Consider the following 15012-nt stretch of genomic DNA (forward strand, 5'->3'; position numbering starts at 1 on the left):
GAATGGAAAACATACACACCCCTTCTGTCACCAAATTTCCATATTTCTCCTATACAACACAGATAATCTAGGTTTTTTTCAGTGTTGTGTGGGATCTCAGAGAATAGGTGACTTTGCTCCAACTTTACAAGGCTTCTAGTTACTTCCACTCTTTCAGTTATCTACCTTTTAAAATAGTTTAATCTCCATCTATCATTTTGTAGCTCTTATCCTCTGAACTTGGATGAAGTAGCAAAGTACATTTTCTGAAGGGCAGGTAAGAATGAAAGATCTTCAGAATTCTAGATGGGGCTGCCAAAAAGTCAATCAATCAGTGGCACAAATTCTGGTTTGGCAGCTGTGGGGGTCTGAACAAAAAAGGTTGGTCCTTGGAGTGGGCCCTAAATAATTCTAGAACTTTAGGTCACAGGAATGAGGATTTAGGGGTAGTTTCTTCTTGAAGGGATCCTAAACAAAAAGGTTGTTTGACTTGGGCACAGTTAGCAGACCCCTTTCTTGGAATGTCCTCTTCTCCTGGCCACTGTGGAGCAGACTGCAGGGAAACCTGCCAAGCTATTCTCCTTGGCCTCCTGGCTTTCATACACTCCTTCCTGTTCCTTTTCTCATGCCCACTGCAATCACCACCTCCAGCATTCTCCTTTCCCACTACAGGAAACTCCAATACCCAGCTGGCCAGAGGTCTCTAATGACCAGCTTGTCTGCCAAGTCCAGGAAGGGGAGAGAGCAACTACGAGGAGAGTAGAGAGAAAAGGCACAGAGAGCAGCTGTTGGAGACTGTGAAGAGAGAGAACCTGCAGGTGGTGCTCCGGGCAAGGATGGAAGTGGCTGGACCTGGTTTTTGCTTAAGGACAGTATGAAGTTATTGATAGGAATGAGATGCCTGAAGCAGCTATTCAGAAGCTAGCTGGCTCCCAGATTTCTACTCAGGATTCTGAATATTTCAGCTAAGCAATCCAATGTTCTAGAGAATACATAGGCGTTTCTTGCCTTAAGCTCAAGACCACTTCCCCATTTGGTTAGCTGCAGCCTGAGCTCCTTCTCTTGTCTCCCTACTTAGAAACAAAGACAGTTGTCTGTTTTCTTACCCTTGCACATGGGTTGGCAATAGGGAGAAAGGAATTCAGAATTCTGAATCACAAGATAAAATAAAGAGGAATCCAAAAAAGATGTCAAAAGCATTTTCACAGATAAACAATGCTGAGTAAAATATTGGACTAGATTGGCAGAAAATATTTGTAATACTGTGACAAGCAATAGGTTAATATCTCACTATACAAGGAGTCCCTAAAAATTGACTGGGAAAACACTGAATAAAAAAAATAGGCAGGGGGCCAAGCGATGGCACATTGGGTTAAGTACACATAGTGTGAAGTGGGGGGATGGGCACAAGGATCCTGGTTCAAGCCCCAGGCTCCCCACCTGCAAGGGGGATGCTTCACAAGTGGTGGAGCAGGTCTGCAGGTGCCTGTCTCTTTCTCCTCCTCTCTCAATTTCTCTCTGTCCTATCCAACAACAACAGCAGCAACAGTAACAACAAAAAGGAAAAAAATGGCCACCAGGAGGACTAGATTTGTAGTGCAGGCACTGAGCGCCAGTGATAACCCTGGAGAGAGAGAGAGACAGACAGACAGATACACACACACACACACACATACACACACACACACAGGTGTGCGCGTGCAACAAAGGGGCTCGGGAGATGGCAAAATGGCTATGTAAAAAGACTTTCATGCCTGAGGCTCTGAGGTCCTAGGTTCAATTCACCATAAACCATAGATGATCAACTCTGGTTAAAACTAATAAGCAAAGGAGAGGAAATTCAGTTCAGCCCATAATGAAAAAAAAAAAACCAACATACAAGTTTTTACCTACTAAGTCTGCACAAATAAAGAATACTGGTAAGATAGTGTTGTTGACAAGGTGGGGAAATGCAAACTAATCCATTACTACTGGAGGGCCAGAAAGATGGCTCACTCATGTAATATGCTGCTTTGCCATGCACACGACCTAGTTTTTTTTTTTTTTAATGTGTTGTGTTTATTTTATTTTTGAGAGAGATGCAGAGAAAGAAAGACACAGAAAGAAATACCACAGCACTGCACAGCTCTGGTTTATGGTGGTGCGGGGGATTGAACCTGAGACTTCGGAGCCTCAGGCATGAGAGTCTCTTTGCATGACTATTATGCTGTCTCTCTATGCCTGATTTTTTTTTTTTAATTCTTTAGCTTCTTACAATAAGCATACATATTTTAAAAATAACTTTTAAAACTATGCAACACAAATTAAACCTCCAAGGGCACCATGGCCTTAGTTTTCTTCAAAGCACAAAGAAACCAGAGTCTCAGGCTTCTCATTTCTCACTCTGTACAACTTGAGTCAATTAGCAAGATGTATAACCAATAGCCTATTTCTCTTCAACAAGAAAATACTGGATTGTTGGAAAAGTCATGACATATTTTTGCATAGAAAAACAGAAAAGGGGGCCAGGCAGTGGTGTACCCAGTTGAGCGCACATATACTAAGCACAAGGATTCGGGGCTGAGCCCCCAGTGAAGCAGGTCTGCAGATGTCTCTTTCTTTCTTTCTTTCTTTCTTTCTTTCTTTCTTTCTTTCTTTCTTTCTTTCCTTCTTTCTTTTAATTTTATTTTTTTAAAGCCTTTCTATTTTTTAAATATTTATTCTCTTTTGTTGCCCTTGTTTTTGTTGTAGTTATTATTGATGTCATTGTTGTTGGATAGAACAGAGAGAAATGGAGAGAGGAGGGGAAGACAGAGAGGGGGAAAGAAAGACACTTGCAGACCTGCTTCACCGATTGTGAAATGATGCCCCTGCAGGTGGGGAGCCTAGGGCTCGAACCTGGAACCTTACTCGGGTCCTTGCATTTGGCGCCATGTGCACTTAACCTGCTATGCTACCGCCCAGCTCCCAATTTTCATTTTTTAAAGAAGTGTTGCCAATTAGCACTTTAAAAAACTTTTTAAAAATTTATTTTCCCTTTTGTTGCCCTTGTTGTTGTTTTCTATTGTTGTTGTAATTGATGTCCTTAGTTGTTGGATGGGACAGAGAGAAATGGAGAGAGGAAGGGAAGACAGAGAGGGGGGAGAGAAAGACAGACACCTGCAGACCTGCTTCACCACTTGTGAAGCGACTCCCCTGCAGGTGGGGAGCCAGGGACTCAAAAAATGGGATCCTTATGCAGGTCCTTGCACTTTACCCCATGTGCGCTTAACCTGCTGTGCTACCGCCCCGACTCCCTCTCTTTCTCTTTCCTTCTCTATCTTTCCCTCCCCTCTCAATTTCTCTCTGTCCTCTCCAATTAAAAAAAAAATGCAAAAAATGGCTACCAGGAGCAGTAAATTCATAGTGCAGGCACTGAGCCCTAGCGATAACCCAGGAGGCAAAAAAAAAAAAAAAAAAAAAGAAAGAAAGGAAGGAAGGAAGGAAGGAAGGAAGGAAGGAAGGAAGGGAAACATAAAGAACACATCATGACTTTTCCAACTATCCAATAGATGGCTAGTAAAGTCTTTCTAATATCAGCTCGTTTTCTGACTCTCCTAGGAAGCAGTAAATGAAGTGCAATGGTTATCAAATAAGCACAAACTCTTACCTATGAGCGCATAGGACAGGAACTTGTTGACAGAGGTGAGTGCAAGTCCAGTGATTGGACCAGTGGTATCTTCAGAGCGAATAACTTCCAGAAATGGTCGAAGGAATACATTGGGCTCAATTTCTGAGAGTTCTATAAGAGAAAACAAACAAACAAACAAACAAACAAAAATGAATGAAAAGATACCATTTAATGAAAAGTTAAGCCTAAAAAAAGGGCTATTTTGTCTGTTATTAAGTTAGAGAGTTTAACTGTTAAGTCAACCTTCTTCTATCTGGATCACCTTAAATCAAATCCTCTATATCATCTTATCTATAACAAAAGTTTTGGTATGTAGCTCTAAAAAATTATTCTGCTTTTAAAAATCACATTATATGTATGCTTTAACATCAACAATAAAAGGGATAAAGATGGTACAATTTATATTAAAATATTTACTACAATTAAAAATGTTAATAATTCTTGGGGAGTTAGGAGATAGTTTACCTGATAGTGTGTGAGTGTGTGTGTGTATCAAATTTGCAAAAATCACTACTTAAATTTAATTACCAACACATAGTCTTGAACTAGAAAGTTTTGTCTCAAGTCTAATAAGCTACATTGCTGGCTGCCTGAGAAATAGCTCAACTGGTAAAGCACAGTAATTGTATGTCTGAGGCTCTGGATTCAGTCTCTGATGCTGCCTTTACTGGAGTGGTGCTCTCTGGCTTCTATCTCTCATGTCAAATTATCTCATATGAAATACATATATTTTCCTCCCCCACCCCTACCCTTGCAAACTATCAGCTCAGGAGGTAGTACAGTAGATAAAGTATTGGACTCTCAAGATTGAAGTTCTGAGTCTAACTGCCAGCATCATATGTGCTAAAGTGAAGTTCTGGTTCTTCTCCCACCCTTCATCCATAAATAAATAAATAAATCTGTGCCACGTTGTTGGTACAATGGACAAAAGCATTAGACCTTCAAACATGAGAGAGTTTAATTTTCAGCAACACATGTGCTAGAGTGATGCTCTGAATCCACTGCACTCATTCTCATAAATAAGTAAATAAATCTTAAAAAGTTGGGGGCCGGGCAGTATCGCACTGGTTTAAGTGTATGTTGCGAAGCCCAAGGACCTGCACAAGGATCCAGGTTCCAGCCCCAGCTCCCCACCTGCAGGGGGGTCACTTCACAAATAGTGAAGCAGGTCTGTAGGTGTCTTTCTTTCTCTCCCTCTCTCTGTCTTCCCCTCTTCTCTCGACTTCTCTCTGTCCTATCCAACAACAATAATAGCAATAACAACAAGGGCAACAAAAGGGGAAAAAGTGGCCTCCAGGAGCAGTGGATTTGTAGTATAGGCACCGAGTCCCAGTTATAATCCTGGAGGCAAAAAAAAAAAATTAAAATTAATAAAAAATTAAAAAGTTACACTGAACTTGTTCCCTACCCTGGTTTTGGGTTTTTGTTTTTTTTTTTTTTTGAGCAGGACCCTCACACATAAACAATGATTTCATGGCTCCTGGGTCAACTTTTCCATGCTCTTTTCAGATAGAGAGACACAGAGAAGAAGAGGCAGCACTGGATCTTACCCAGGTACCATGGCACTTCCATGGGGCTTGAACTCAGGCCATGAGCATGGCAAGGCACATACCCTATAAAATGAGTTATCTTCTGGCTTTAGTTTAATTTGTTTTGCTACAGCTCAGTGTGCTTTTATATTCCATAGATTAATTCCCTAAAAGATTTCCTGAATAGGAGGGAAAGATTTGGGGACAAGATCAAGGTTGCCAGCCCTTAGAGACAAAAGGAAGCTAGAGTTCCTAAGCTTCTTTTTCATGCAAATACAGGGAGCTTCCTACTCAATTCCTCCCACCCCTCGCTGGGTAAACATTCCTGCCGGCTGCTCCTCAGATTAATGCTTTAATTAATTGGCAGATTGTTTAGCATTTTCCAAGCTTGTCTTATAGTGATCACATCAGCTGTATAAAACCTGCTTCTCAGTCCCCATCACCCCTACCAAGAAATACACAATTTACAGGGGGAAAAAAAATCTAGAGAAAAACATTTGTGTGTGAGGTGGTAAAGGGTTGAAATATATATTTGCAAAAACTAAAATACTTAAAAAAAAAAAGAAAGAAAATTAGCCATGCTGCTTTAGAAACACAAATGTGTGACATATAATTTTCTTTATCATTTAGAATAATGGTCATGTTTGGCATACTTGAGATGAAAAGATCTGTAAGAGAAAAAAAGTTCTTCAACTGAGATCTGTCTGGGACAGTGATGATTTTCTGAGCTCTTTCTTATTCAGTTGCTATAACTATATTTGCTTTGTGTCTCCCTTTATGATGAATGACTATAGGACAAAGTGATAGCTATAGTTTGATATTTCTAAGCCCATGTGCATTTGGCCTTATTATTTTTTTAAGTGATTCTTTTTTTGATATAATGCTCTATGAATTTTAATGCATATATAGATTCTTATAGCCATGGAGGATCTGATTACAAAATAGTTTCATCAAACAATAAAACTCTATTATCCTTTTATAATCACAATCTCTTTCTGCTCTGAACTCCTGTCAGTCTGTTCTCTAGCCCCATAGTTTCATCAAGATCACTAAGTGGAATCATACAGCCATTTGAGATTAGTTTTGACAGTCTTCTAAACTGTAGCACAGATTTGTCGTTTGCTTACTCTTATTGTTCAGTAGTATTCTATTGCATGTATGCACCACAATACAGTAATGGATTGGTTATCCATTCACTAGTTAGAAGAACATCAGGTTTCTCTAGTTAGGGGCTACATTTGGTTTTCCTATCTCTAGGATAAACACCCAGGCATGGGATTTCTGGGTCAAAGGCTAGCTGTAGGAAGTGTAAGCGTGGGGGTTCGGCAGTAGCACAGTGGGTTAAGCGCACATGGTGCAAAGCGCAAGGACCCCTGTAAGAATACCGGTTCATGCCCCCGGCTCCCCACCTACAGGGAAGTTGCTTCACAGGTGGTGAAGCTGGTCTACAGGTGTCTTATCTTTCTCTCCCCCTCTGTCTTCCCCTCCTCTCTCCATTTCTCTCTGTCCTATCCAACGACATCAACAACAACAATAATAATAACCACAACAAGGGCAACAAAAGGGGGAAAAATGACCTCCAGGAGCAGTGGATTCATGGTGCTGAGGCAATAACCCTGGAGGCTCAGTTATAAGGAACGCCCGTTGCAGTCTGTTGTATGCTTTACATTGGGTTCTAGTTCTCCCCCGCCAAGAAAATTGGATCAGTCCAGTTAGTTTCGTGGGCCCGCTTGGCCCCGCCCCTAGGAACCCCGCTAGAGTTCCAGAGTTCCAGAGTTCCGGAGTTGGAGAGGGTTCCAGAGTTCGAGAGTAAGAGAGAGTGCTTGCGCCGCCGCAAAGAGACAGTAGAGTTCTGTTTGGTGATTAGTTTGGTTTAGTTTATGAATCGTTGTTCCTGAATAAAGAAATACAGCTTCCCTGCCCAGCCGTATGTCTCTGGTCGTCTCTGTTACCCGCCCGTGAAGCTAGCCCGGCCAGCTGGAGCCTCCGAATTTTAACAACAAATGGCGCCCAACGTGGGGCTGACCTGCGCATCTCTCAGATAAGTAAAGACAATTTGGCTACCAATGCACTATGGCCTTCTCTTCTGCTTGTGAAGAGATCTCCAAAGGCCTCTGCTCTTTCTTCACGAGACTGTTTCGCTGTTTCTGGAACATTTATCTCTGGACCACTCTGTGGTTTCCACTCGCTCGGGCGAACTCAGAACAGCCAGCGGGAATAGCCAGCGGGCGGGAGGCGAGGTGCGGAGCTGCTGTTTCCACCTGGTTAAACAGCCAGCCAGCCGGCTGCGCCCAGACAACCCCGTGCACCACGCCCGCAGCCCCGCAGCCCGGCAGCTTGCAGGAGGCTGACGCCAGCACGCAGGAGTCCGATGCCTCCACACAGGAGCCCAATGCCAACATGCAGGAGCCCGATGCCAACACGCAGGAGCCCGATGCCGCCACGCAGGAGCCCAATGCCAGCACGCAGGCCAGCCCACGGGAGCCGGCTCTCCACCATGTGGCACAGGGCACTGGACGCATGATCCCTCCACGCTGCTCGGCCACTGCGAGCAGGGCAGCAGACATGGCAGGGCCATGGGGCAGGGCCGCGGCAGCCTATCATGGTCGCCACCCCTGGGCACCTCGGCCTGCGCCTTTTACAATGCTGGCCTGCCCGCCCTCTTGCTATGAATTCTGGAATGATCCCAGACCTCCCAGACCCCCGGGCTCCCTGCCGAAACTGGGCACACGAGATCTCCAGCTGCCGGTCCGGTCTGAAGGCAGACAAGCTGGAGTACACAGAGATTTGTGCAGAGATCGCAACCTGCAATTCCTAGAAGTGAAGCTGTGCGGGAAGCCACCTCCGGATGGTGAAAACCCCCCCCAACAACTAAAGACAGTACAGATTTAAATTCATGTTTAAAATGACATGTCTTCGTAACAAAGGTTTCTCTCCTTGTGTATTAATGACCATGTTTATGTGTATGTTTAAAGTTTGGTAAACAGTAACTTTAAGGCTAAATTCTTACTAGACAAAGTTAAATGAAAAAGGTTTTCAACGTAATTCTCATAAAGATAAAATTAACTTACATTTAAAGTCTGAGGTAAAAATTAGTTAACAAGCAATATATTTTAACTAAGTTGGTCTAAACAAAAGGTTAAATAAACTTGTTGATATGTAAAACTCTCCATTACCTTCTCTATTAGAAATGGTAGATCGCACAATGGCTGTGCTAATTATTCTCATGCCTGAGGTTTCCTTTCCTGATTCCATCTTGAATGGGTGTAACAAAAGGTTAAAAGACGTTGTTGCTATGTAAAAGTCTCAAATTCCTTCTCTATTAGAAATATACTAATAACAAGTTTTGTTTCATAGTAAGTAAATTGCAGCCAGCTGCCTTTGGGACTCTAGGCCGTTACCCGCCCCCCAGAGGCAAGAAAGTACGCCCCCCCAGAGGCAAGAAATGTTTTTTTTTTTTAAGATGATAAAGTTTTGCCCACAGAGGCAAAAAAATGGCCCCCTCAGGCCTTCCCTTGGCAGCACACTGGTTCTTGTTACTTGCTTACATGTTTCTCCATGTTTGTGCCAGTTTCTTTTTTAAAAATGCCTGTACGATATATGTTTCTGTTCACCCCACACCCTTGATACTGTAGTCATTTAGTTAAAAAGAAAAGGGGGAATTGCTGTATGCTTTACATTGGGTTCTAGTTCTTCCCCGCCAAGAAAATTGGATCAGTCCAGTTAGTTTCGTGGGCCCGCTTGGCCCCGCCCCTAGGAACCCCACCAGAGTTCCAGAGTTCCAGAGTTCCGGAGTTGGAGAGGGTTCCGGAGTTCGAGAGTAAGAGAGAGTGCTTGCGCCGCCGCAAAGAGACAGCAGAGTTCTGTTTGGTGATTAGTTTGGTTTAGTTTATGAATCGTTGTTCCTGAATAAAGAAATATAGCTTCCCTGTCCAGCCGTATGTCTCTGGTCGTCTCTGTTACCCGCCTGTGAAGCTAGCCCGGCCAGCTGGAGCCTCCGAATTTTAACAACAGCAGTCCTACCAGCAGTGAGAGTTCTAGTTTTTCCACGTTCTCTCCAGTATTTCCCATTTTCAATGCTTTTTTTTATACAAATGAAACTTTTTCTTTTCTTGAAATTTACTTATTTATTTCCTTTTGTTGCCCTTGTTTTATTGCTGTAGTTATTATTGTTGTTGTTATTGATGTGGTCATGGTTGGACAGGACAGAGAAATGGAAAGAGGGGAAGACAAAGCGGGGGAGAGAAAGACACTTGCAGACTTGCTTCACCACTTAGGAAACGGCTTCCCTGCAGGTGGGGGGCCAGGGGCTTGAACCTGCGCTTAACCCGCTGTACTATCGCCTGACTCCCCATTTTCAATGCTTTAAAATTTTTTATTTTATTTTATTTATTTGTTGGATAGAGACAGCCAGAAATTGAGAGAAAGGGGGAGACAGAGAGACACCTACAGCCCTGTTTTACCACTTGGAAAGTTTTCCCACTGCAGGTGGGGACTGGGGGCTTGAACCCAGGTTCAAGCCATTTTTTAAAAATATTTATTTTATTTATTTATTCCCTTTTGTTGCCTTTGTTTATTGTTGTAGTTATTATTGTTGTTGTCATTGTTGGATAGGACAGAGAGAAATGGAGAGAGGAGGGGAAGACAGAGAGGAGGACAGAAAGATAGACACCTGCAGACCTGCTTCACCGCCTGTGAAGCGACTCCCCTGCAGGTGGGGAGCCGGGGTTCGAACCGGGATCCTTATGCCGGTCCTTGTGCTTTGTGCCACCTGCGCTTAACCCACTGCGCTACTGTGCTACAGCCCAACTCCCTCAAGCCATTTTTTATTTCCTTTTTATTTTTTTCTCAACTAAGTGTGCCACCACCTAGCCCCCCATTTTTTTCTTTTTTTTTCTTTATTCTCTTTTGTTGTCCTCCTTTTTATTGTTGTAGTTATTATTGTTGTTATGGATGTCGTCGTTGTTGGATAGGACAGAGAGAAATGGAGAGAGAAGGGGAAGACAGAGGGGGAGAGAAAGATAGACACCTGCAGACCTGCTTCACCATCTGTGAAGTGACAGGGAACCGGAGGCTTGAACAGAGATCCTTATGCAGGTCCTTGCGCTTTGCGCCACGTGTGCCTACCGCCTGGCTCTCCCCCCCCCCCCCCCGCTTTTTTCTTTGAATATAGATTTCCAGATGTTTTTAACACTATTTGTTAGGGGAAAAACATCTTTCTCTATTGAGTTGTCTTTTTTTTTTTTTTTAATTGCCACCAGAGTTATCGCTGGGGCTTGATGCCAGCACTATGAATTGACAGCCACTCCCCCCTTTTTTTCTCTTTATTTACTTGATAGGGCAGAGATAATTTGAGAGGGGAGGGAAAGATAGAGAGGGGAAGATAAAGAGCAACACCTGCAGACCTGCTTCACCACTCACAATGGAAGGGCAATGAGTACACAAATTACCATGCAAAAGAACATTGGCTGACAGTCCCAGCCCCCACCTGCAAATGAGAAGCTTCACAAATGGTGGAACAGTGCTGCAGGTATCTCTTTGTCTCTCCTTTTCAATTTCTCTCCGTCTTATCAAATAAAAGGAAAAAAAATTGAAATTTTAACTTTCTTTAATTTTGGTATACAGCTCATTGCACCCAGTAGCACTTTGTGGACTTATACGGTTTATGGATTATACTGTGAGTATTACTATGCCAGAAAAATAAGTCAGTGGCACACTGACTGGTTGGGCAGTGGCACACCAGCTTAAATGCACATATTACAAAGCTCAATGATCCCAGTTAGAGCCCCCAGATCTCCACCTGCAGGGGGGGGTCGCTTCACAAGTGGTGAAGCAGGTCTGCAGGAGTCTATCTTTTTTTTTTTTGAACAGCAAAATGTTTTTTTTTTTTATTTTAAAACACTGGAAAAAACATTGAGAGACAACTGTCCATCCATTATATAGCCAAGAATGTTAAATATCTAGAAACTGTCAGTCTTCTAAAATAGTGGTAGGCACTTCCAGAGCTAAATACTGCAAATGATCCTACCAAGTCTTCTCTAATACGGACAGTACTTGATGAAAAACATCAAGTTCAGTTATTCAAAGTCACCATCTTAAGGTTCAACTTAATAATGTAAGAAAAAGTTTTGTCCAAGATGTTCCTGACACAAGAAGCTTCCAGGTGAATTTCAGAAATGTTAACAAAAATATCTTCCTTTTTTTGCCTGTGAATGTCTTGAGTACTGTTGTATTGTTGGCTTATATCCACTACCGATACTGGTTCTAGGCCAGCCCAAGGGTCTTCAAGCATTGAAGGTTTAAAATAACTTTTCACCTCATTAGACATTCTTTTTTCTCTAGCACGCCCTGATCCAAATGGTGTAGATGTCCTTGGAGAACCCTGGGGGTGGGTCGGCTGTTGCCCTGGGGAGTAGCTGAATTGCTGCTGGGACCCAGCGGGGGACCGGGAGTAGGAGCCCGGGTGGGGGGGGGGGAACGGGACGGGGGACGGGGACGGAGACCCGAACCGGCCCCCCGGGAAGCTGCCGCCATGTCGCGGAGAATGGCCGCTACCGTACGGCCGAGCCCGGGGTCCGTAGGGCGGCGTGTGGTGCGGGCTCCCATAGCCGTCCCGAGGGGAGGGCGGCCGCGGCCCGCCTCCACCCGGGGCACCCCGGAAGCTGCTCCCGCCAGCCCAGCCTCCTCCACCCGGGCCGGAGGTCGGAAGTTCTGCCGGTGCATAGCGGGAGACGGAGGAGCCCGACACGGCGCTGCGGAGTCTTCTCCCGGTCTATCTTTCTATCCCTCTCTCTGTCTACCCTCCCCTCTCAATTTCTCTCTGTCCTATCGAATAACGAAAAGAAAAATAAGTCATAATTTAACCCCCCTTCCCTAGCAATGCTCAGCTCAGTATATGAGGGCTGGGGAGATAGCATAATAGTTCCGCAAAAAAGACTTTAGTGCTTGCGGCCCCAAAGTCCTATGTTCAATCTCCAGCATCACCATAAACCAGAGCTGATCAGTGCTCTGGTAAAATAAGTAAACAAATTTTGCAAAAACTAAAATACTTAAAAAAAAAAAAAAAAAGCCCACACCTATGGACATCTAATCTTTGACAAAGGGGCCCAGACTATTACATGGGGAAAGCAGAGTCTCTTCAACGAATGGTGTTGGAAACAATGAGTTGAAACATGCAGAAGAATGAAACTGAACCACTATATTTCATCAAATACAAAAATAAATTCCAAGTGGATCAAGGACTTGGATGTTAGACCACAAACTATCAGATACTTAGAGGAAAATATTGGCAGAACTCTTTTCCGCATAAATTTTAAAGACATCTTCAATGATATGAATCCAATTACAAAGAAGACTAAGGCAACTGTAAACTTATGGGACTACATCAAATTCAAAAGCTTCTCCACAGCAAAAAAAACCACTATCCAAACCAAGAGATCCCTCACAGAATGGGAGAAGATCTTTACATGCCATACATCAGACAGGAGTTTAATAACCAACATATATAAAGAGCTTGCCAAACTCAACAAGACAAGAAATAACCCCATCCAAAAATGGGGGAGGACATGGACAGAATATTCACCACAGAAGAAATCCAAAAGGCTGAGAAACACATGAAAAAATGCTCCAAGTCTCTGATTGTCAGAGAAATGCAAATAAAGACAACAATGAGATACCACTTCATTCCTGTGAGAATGTCATACAACAGAAAAGGTAACAGCAGCAAATGCTGGAGAGGGTGTGGGGTCAAAGGAACCCTCCTACACTGCTGGTGGGAATGTCAATTGGTCCAACCTCTGTGGAGAACAGTCTGGAGAACTCTCAGAAGGCTAGAAATGGACCTACCCTATGATCCTGCAATTCCTCTCCTGGGGATATATCCTAAGGAACCCAACACATCCATCCAAAAAGATCTGTGTACACATATGTTCTTGGCAGCACAATTTGTAATAGCCCAAACCTGGAAGCAACCCAGGTGTCCAACAATAGATGAGTGGCTGAGCAAGTTGTGGTATATATACACAATGGAATACTACTCAGCTGTTAAAAACGGTGACTTCACCACTTTCAGCCCATCTTGGATGGACCTTGAAGAAGTCACGTTAAGTGAAAAAAGTCAGAAACAGAAGGATGAATATGGGATGATCTCACTCTCAGGCAGAAGTTGAAAAGCAAGATTAGAAAAAAAAAACCACAAGTAGAACCTGAAATGGAATTGGCGTATCGAACCAAAGTAAAAGACTCTGGCGTAGGTGGGTGGGGAGAATACAGGTCCAAGAAGGATGACAGAGGACCTAGTGGGGGTTGAATTGTTATATGGGAAACTGGGGAATGTTATGCATGTACAAACTATTTATTGTATTTACTGTTGAATGTAAAACATTAATTCCCCAATAAAGAAATTTTAAAAAAAGAAAGAAAATTAGCCATGCTGCTTTAGAAACACAAATGTGTCACATATAATTTTCTTTATCACTTAGAATAATAGTCATGTTTGGCATACTTTAGATGAAAGTCTATAAGAGAAAAAAAAAATCTTCAACTGAGAGCTGGGACAGTGAAGATTTAAATAAATAAATAAAGTATGTGGTCATAGAAATGGTGCAGCTGGTAGAGTGCAGGACTTCCATTCCCAAGGCTCCCAGTTTGATAGCTGGAGCTGCATGTAATAATGTGTGTGCTGTATTCTCTCTCTCAATAAAGCAAATAATTTTTTAAAAATAAAAATGGCCGGGGGTCGGGCAGTGGCGCAGTGGGTTAAGCGCATGTGGCGCAAAGCGCAGGGACCAGCGTAAGGATCCCGGTTTGAGCCCCCGGCTCCCCACCTGCAGGGGAGTCGCTTCACAGGCGGTGAAGCAGGTCTGCAGGTGTCTATCTTTCTCTCCCCTTCTCTGTCTTCCCCTCCTCTCTCTAAAAAAAAAAAATGGCCACTAATATTTATTATGTACCATAGTACATGCCTGTAATGGACCCAACAATTTATACAAATTATTTAATTTGCACATAGAACATGCAGTACAGTAAGTGTAATAAAGAAACAAAGACATTCTAGTTTTTAAGCTATAGAGTCCCAGTTCAGTGCTCTTATTACTGTAGGTACTTCAAGTTCAGTTTATTTAAGAGTTAAGTAAATATTAAAATTGTCAAATGTAAGCCTTCTACCTTTGATTCCTAAACCTTAAAAGGGATACAAGTTACAGATAAATATCATGGTAATTGGTGGTTATTATTTACCTATGGTGCGAGCTTGGATAGCTCTTTTAATTTCTGAGGATTTCAGCATTCTCCAAGGTATACAGAGCTATTAGAGAAATGAACAGGCTTCCTTTGTAAATGAATGATTGAAATATACATTCTTGGACTGGGGAGACAGCAAAATGGCTATGCAAAAGACTCTCATACCTAGAGCTGGATGGTTAAGTTTACATTTTACCATGCACAGCACCTAGGTTCAAGTCCCTGGTCCCTACCTGCTTCACAAGGGGAAAGCTTCACAAGTGGTGAAGTAGTGCTGCAGGTATCTCTTTCTCTCTCAATTTTTCTCTGTCCTATTAAATAAAGTAAGAAGCTGTTAAAAAAAAAAAAAAGGAATCATGCTCTTCGCTATCTAATCTACCATCTCTCTCTCTCCCATTAAAGTAAGGTAAATAAATTAAAAAAAATCTATATCCATCCTACTTTTAAAAGTGATAAAGGTAACAATAGGGAGTCGGGCGGTAGAGCAGCAGGTTAAGCACAGGTGGCGCAAAGCACAAGGACCGGCGTAAGGATCCTGGTTCGAGCCCCCAGCTCCCCACATGCAGGGAAGTCACTTCACAGGCAGTGAAGCAGGTCTACAGGTGTCTATCTTTCTCT

At 43.0% G+C, this 15012-nt stretch overlaps 1 protein-coding gene and 1 pseudogene across 10 annotated transcripts in view; both read right to left on the bottom strand.

The window, feature by feature from the left end:
- The window catches only part of GBF1 (golgi brefeldin A resistant guanine nucleotide exchange factor 1), a 183975-nt gene that overhangs the window by 39795 nt on the left and 129168 nt on the right, over window positions 1–15012 (bottom strand). For all 10 annotated transcript variants that reach the window (XM_007530831.3, XM_060171430.1, XM_060171431.1 and 7 more), the window contains one exon: window positions 3608–3739. In XM_007530831.3, the coding sequence (XP_007530893.2) occupies window positions 3608–3739 (132 nt within the window). The remainder of the gene's footprint in view (window positions 1–3607; window positions 3740–15012) is intronic.
- LOC103120405 (M-phase-specific PLK1-interacting protein-like) lies at window positions 11031–11880 on the bottom strand (annotated as a pseudogene).

Source organism: Erinaceus europaeus, chromosome 14 (assembly GCF_950295315.1).
Source record: "Erinaceus europaeus chromosome 14, mEriEur2.1, whole genome shotgun sequence".
In the NCBI taxonomy this organism is placed as follows: domain Eukaryota; kingdom Metazoa; phylum Chordata; class Mammalia; order Eulipotyphla; family Erinaceidae; genus Erinaceus; species Erinaceus europaeus.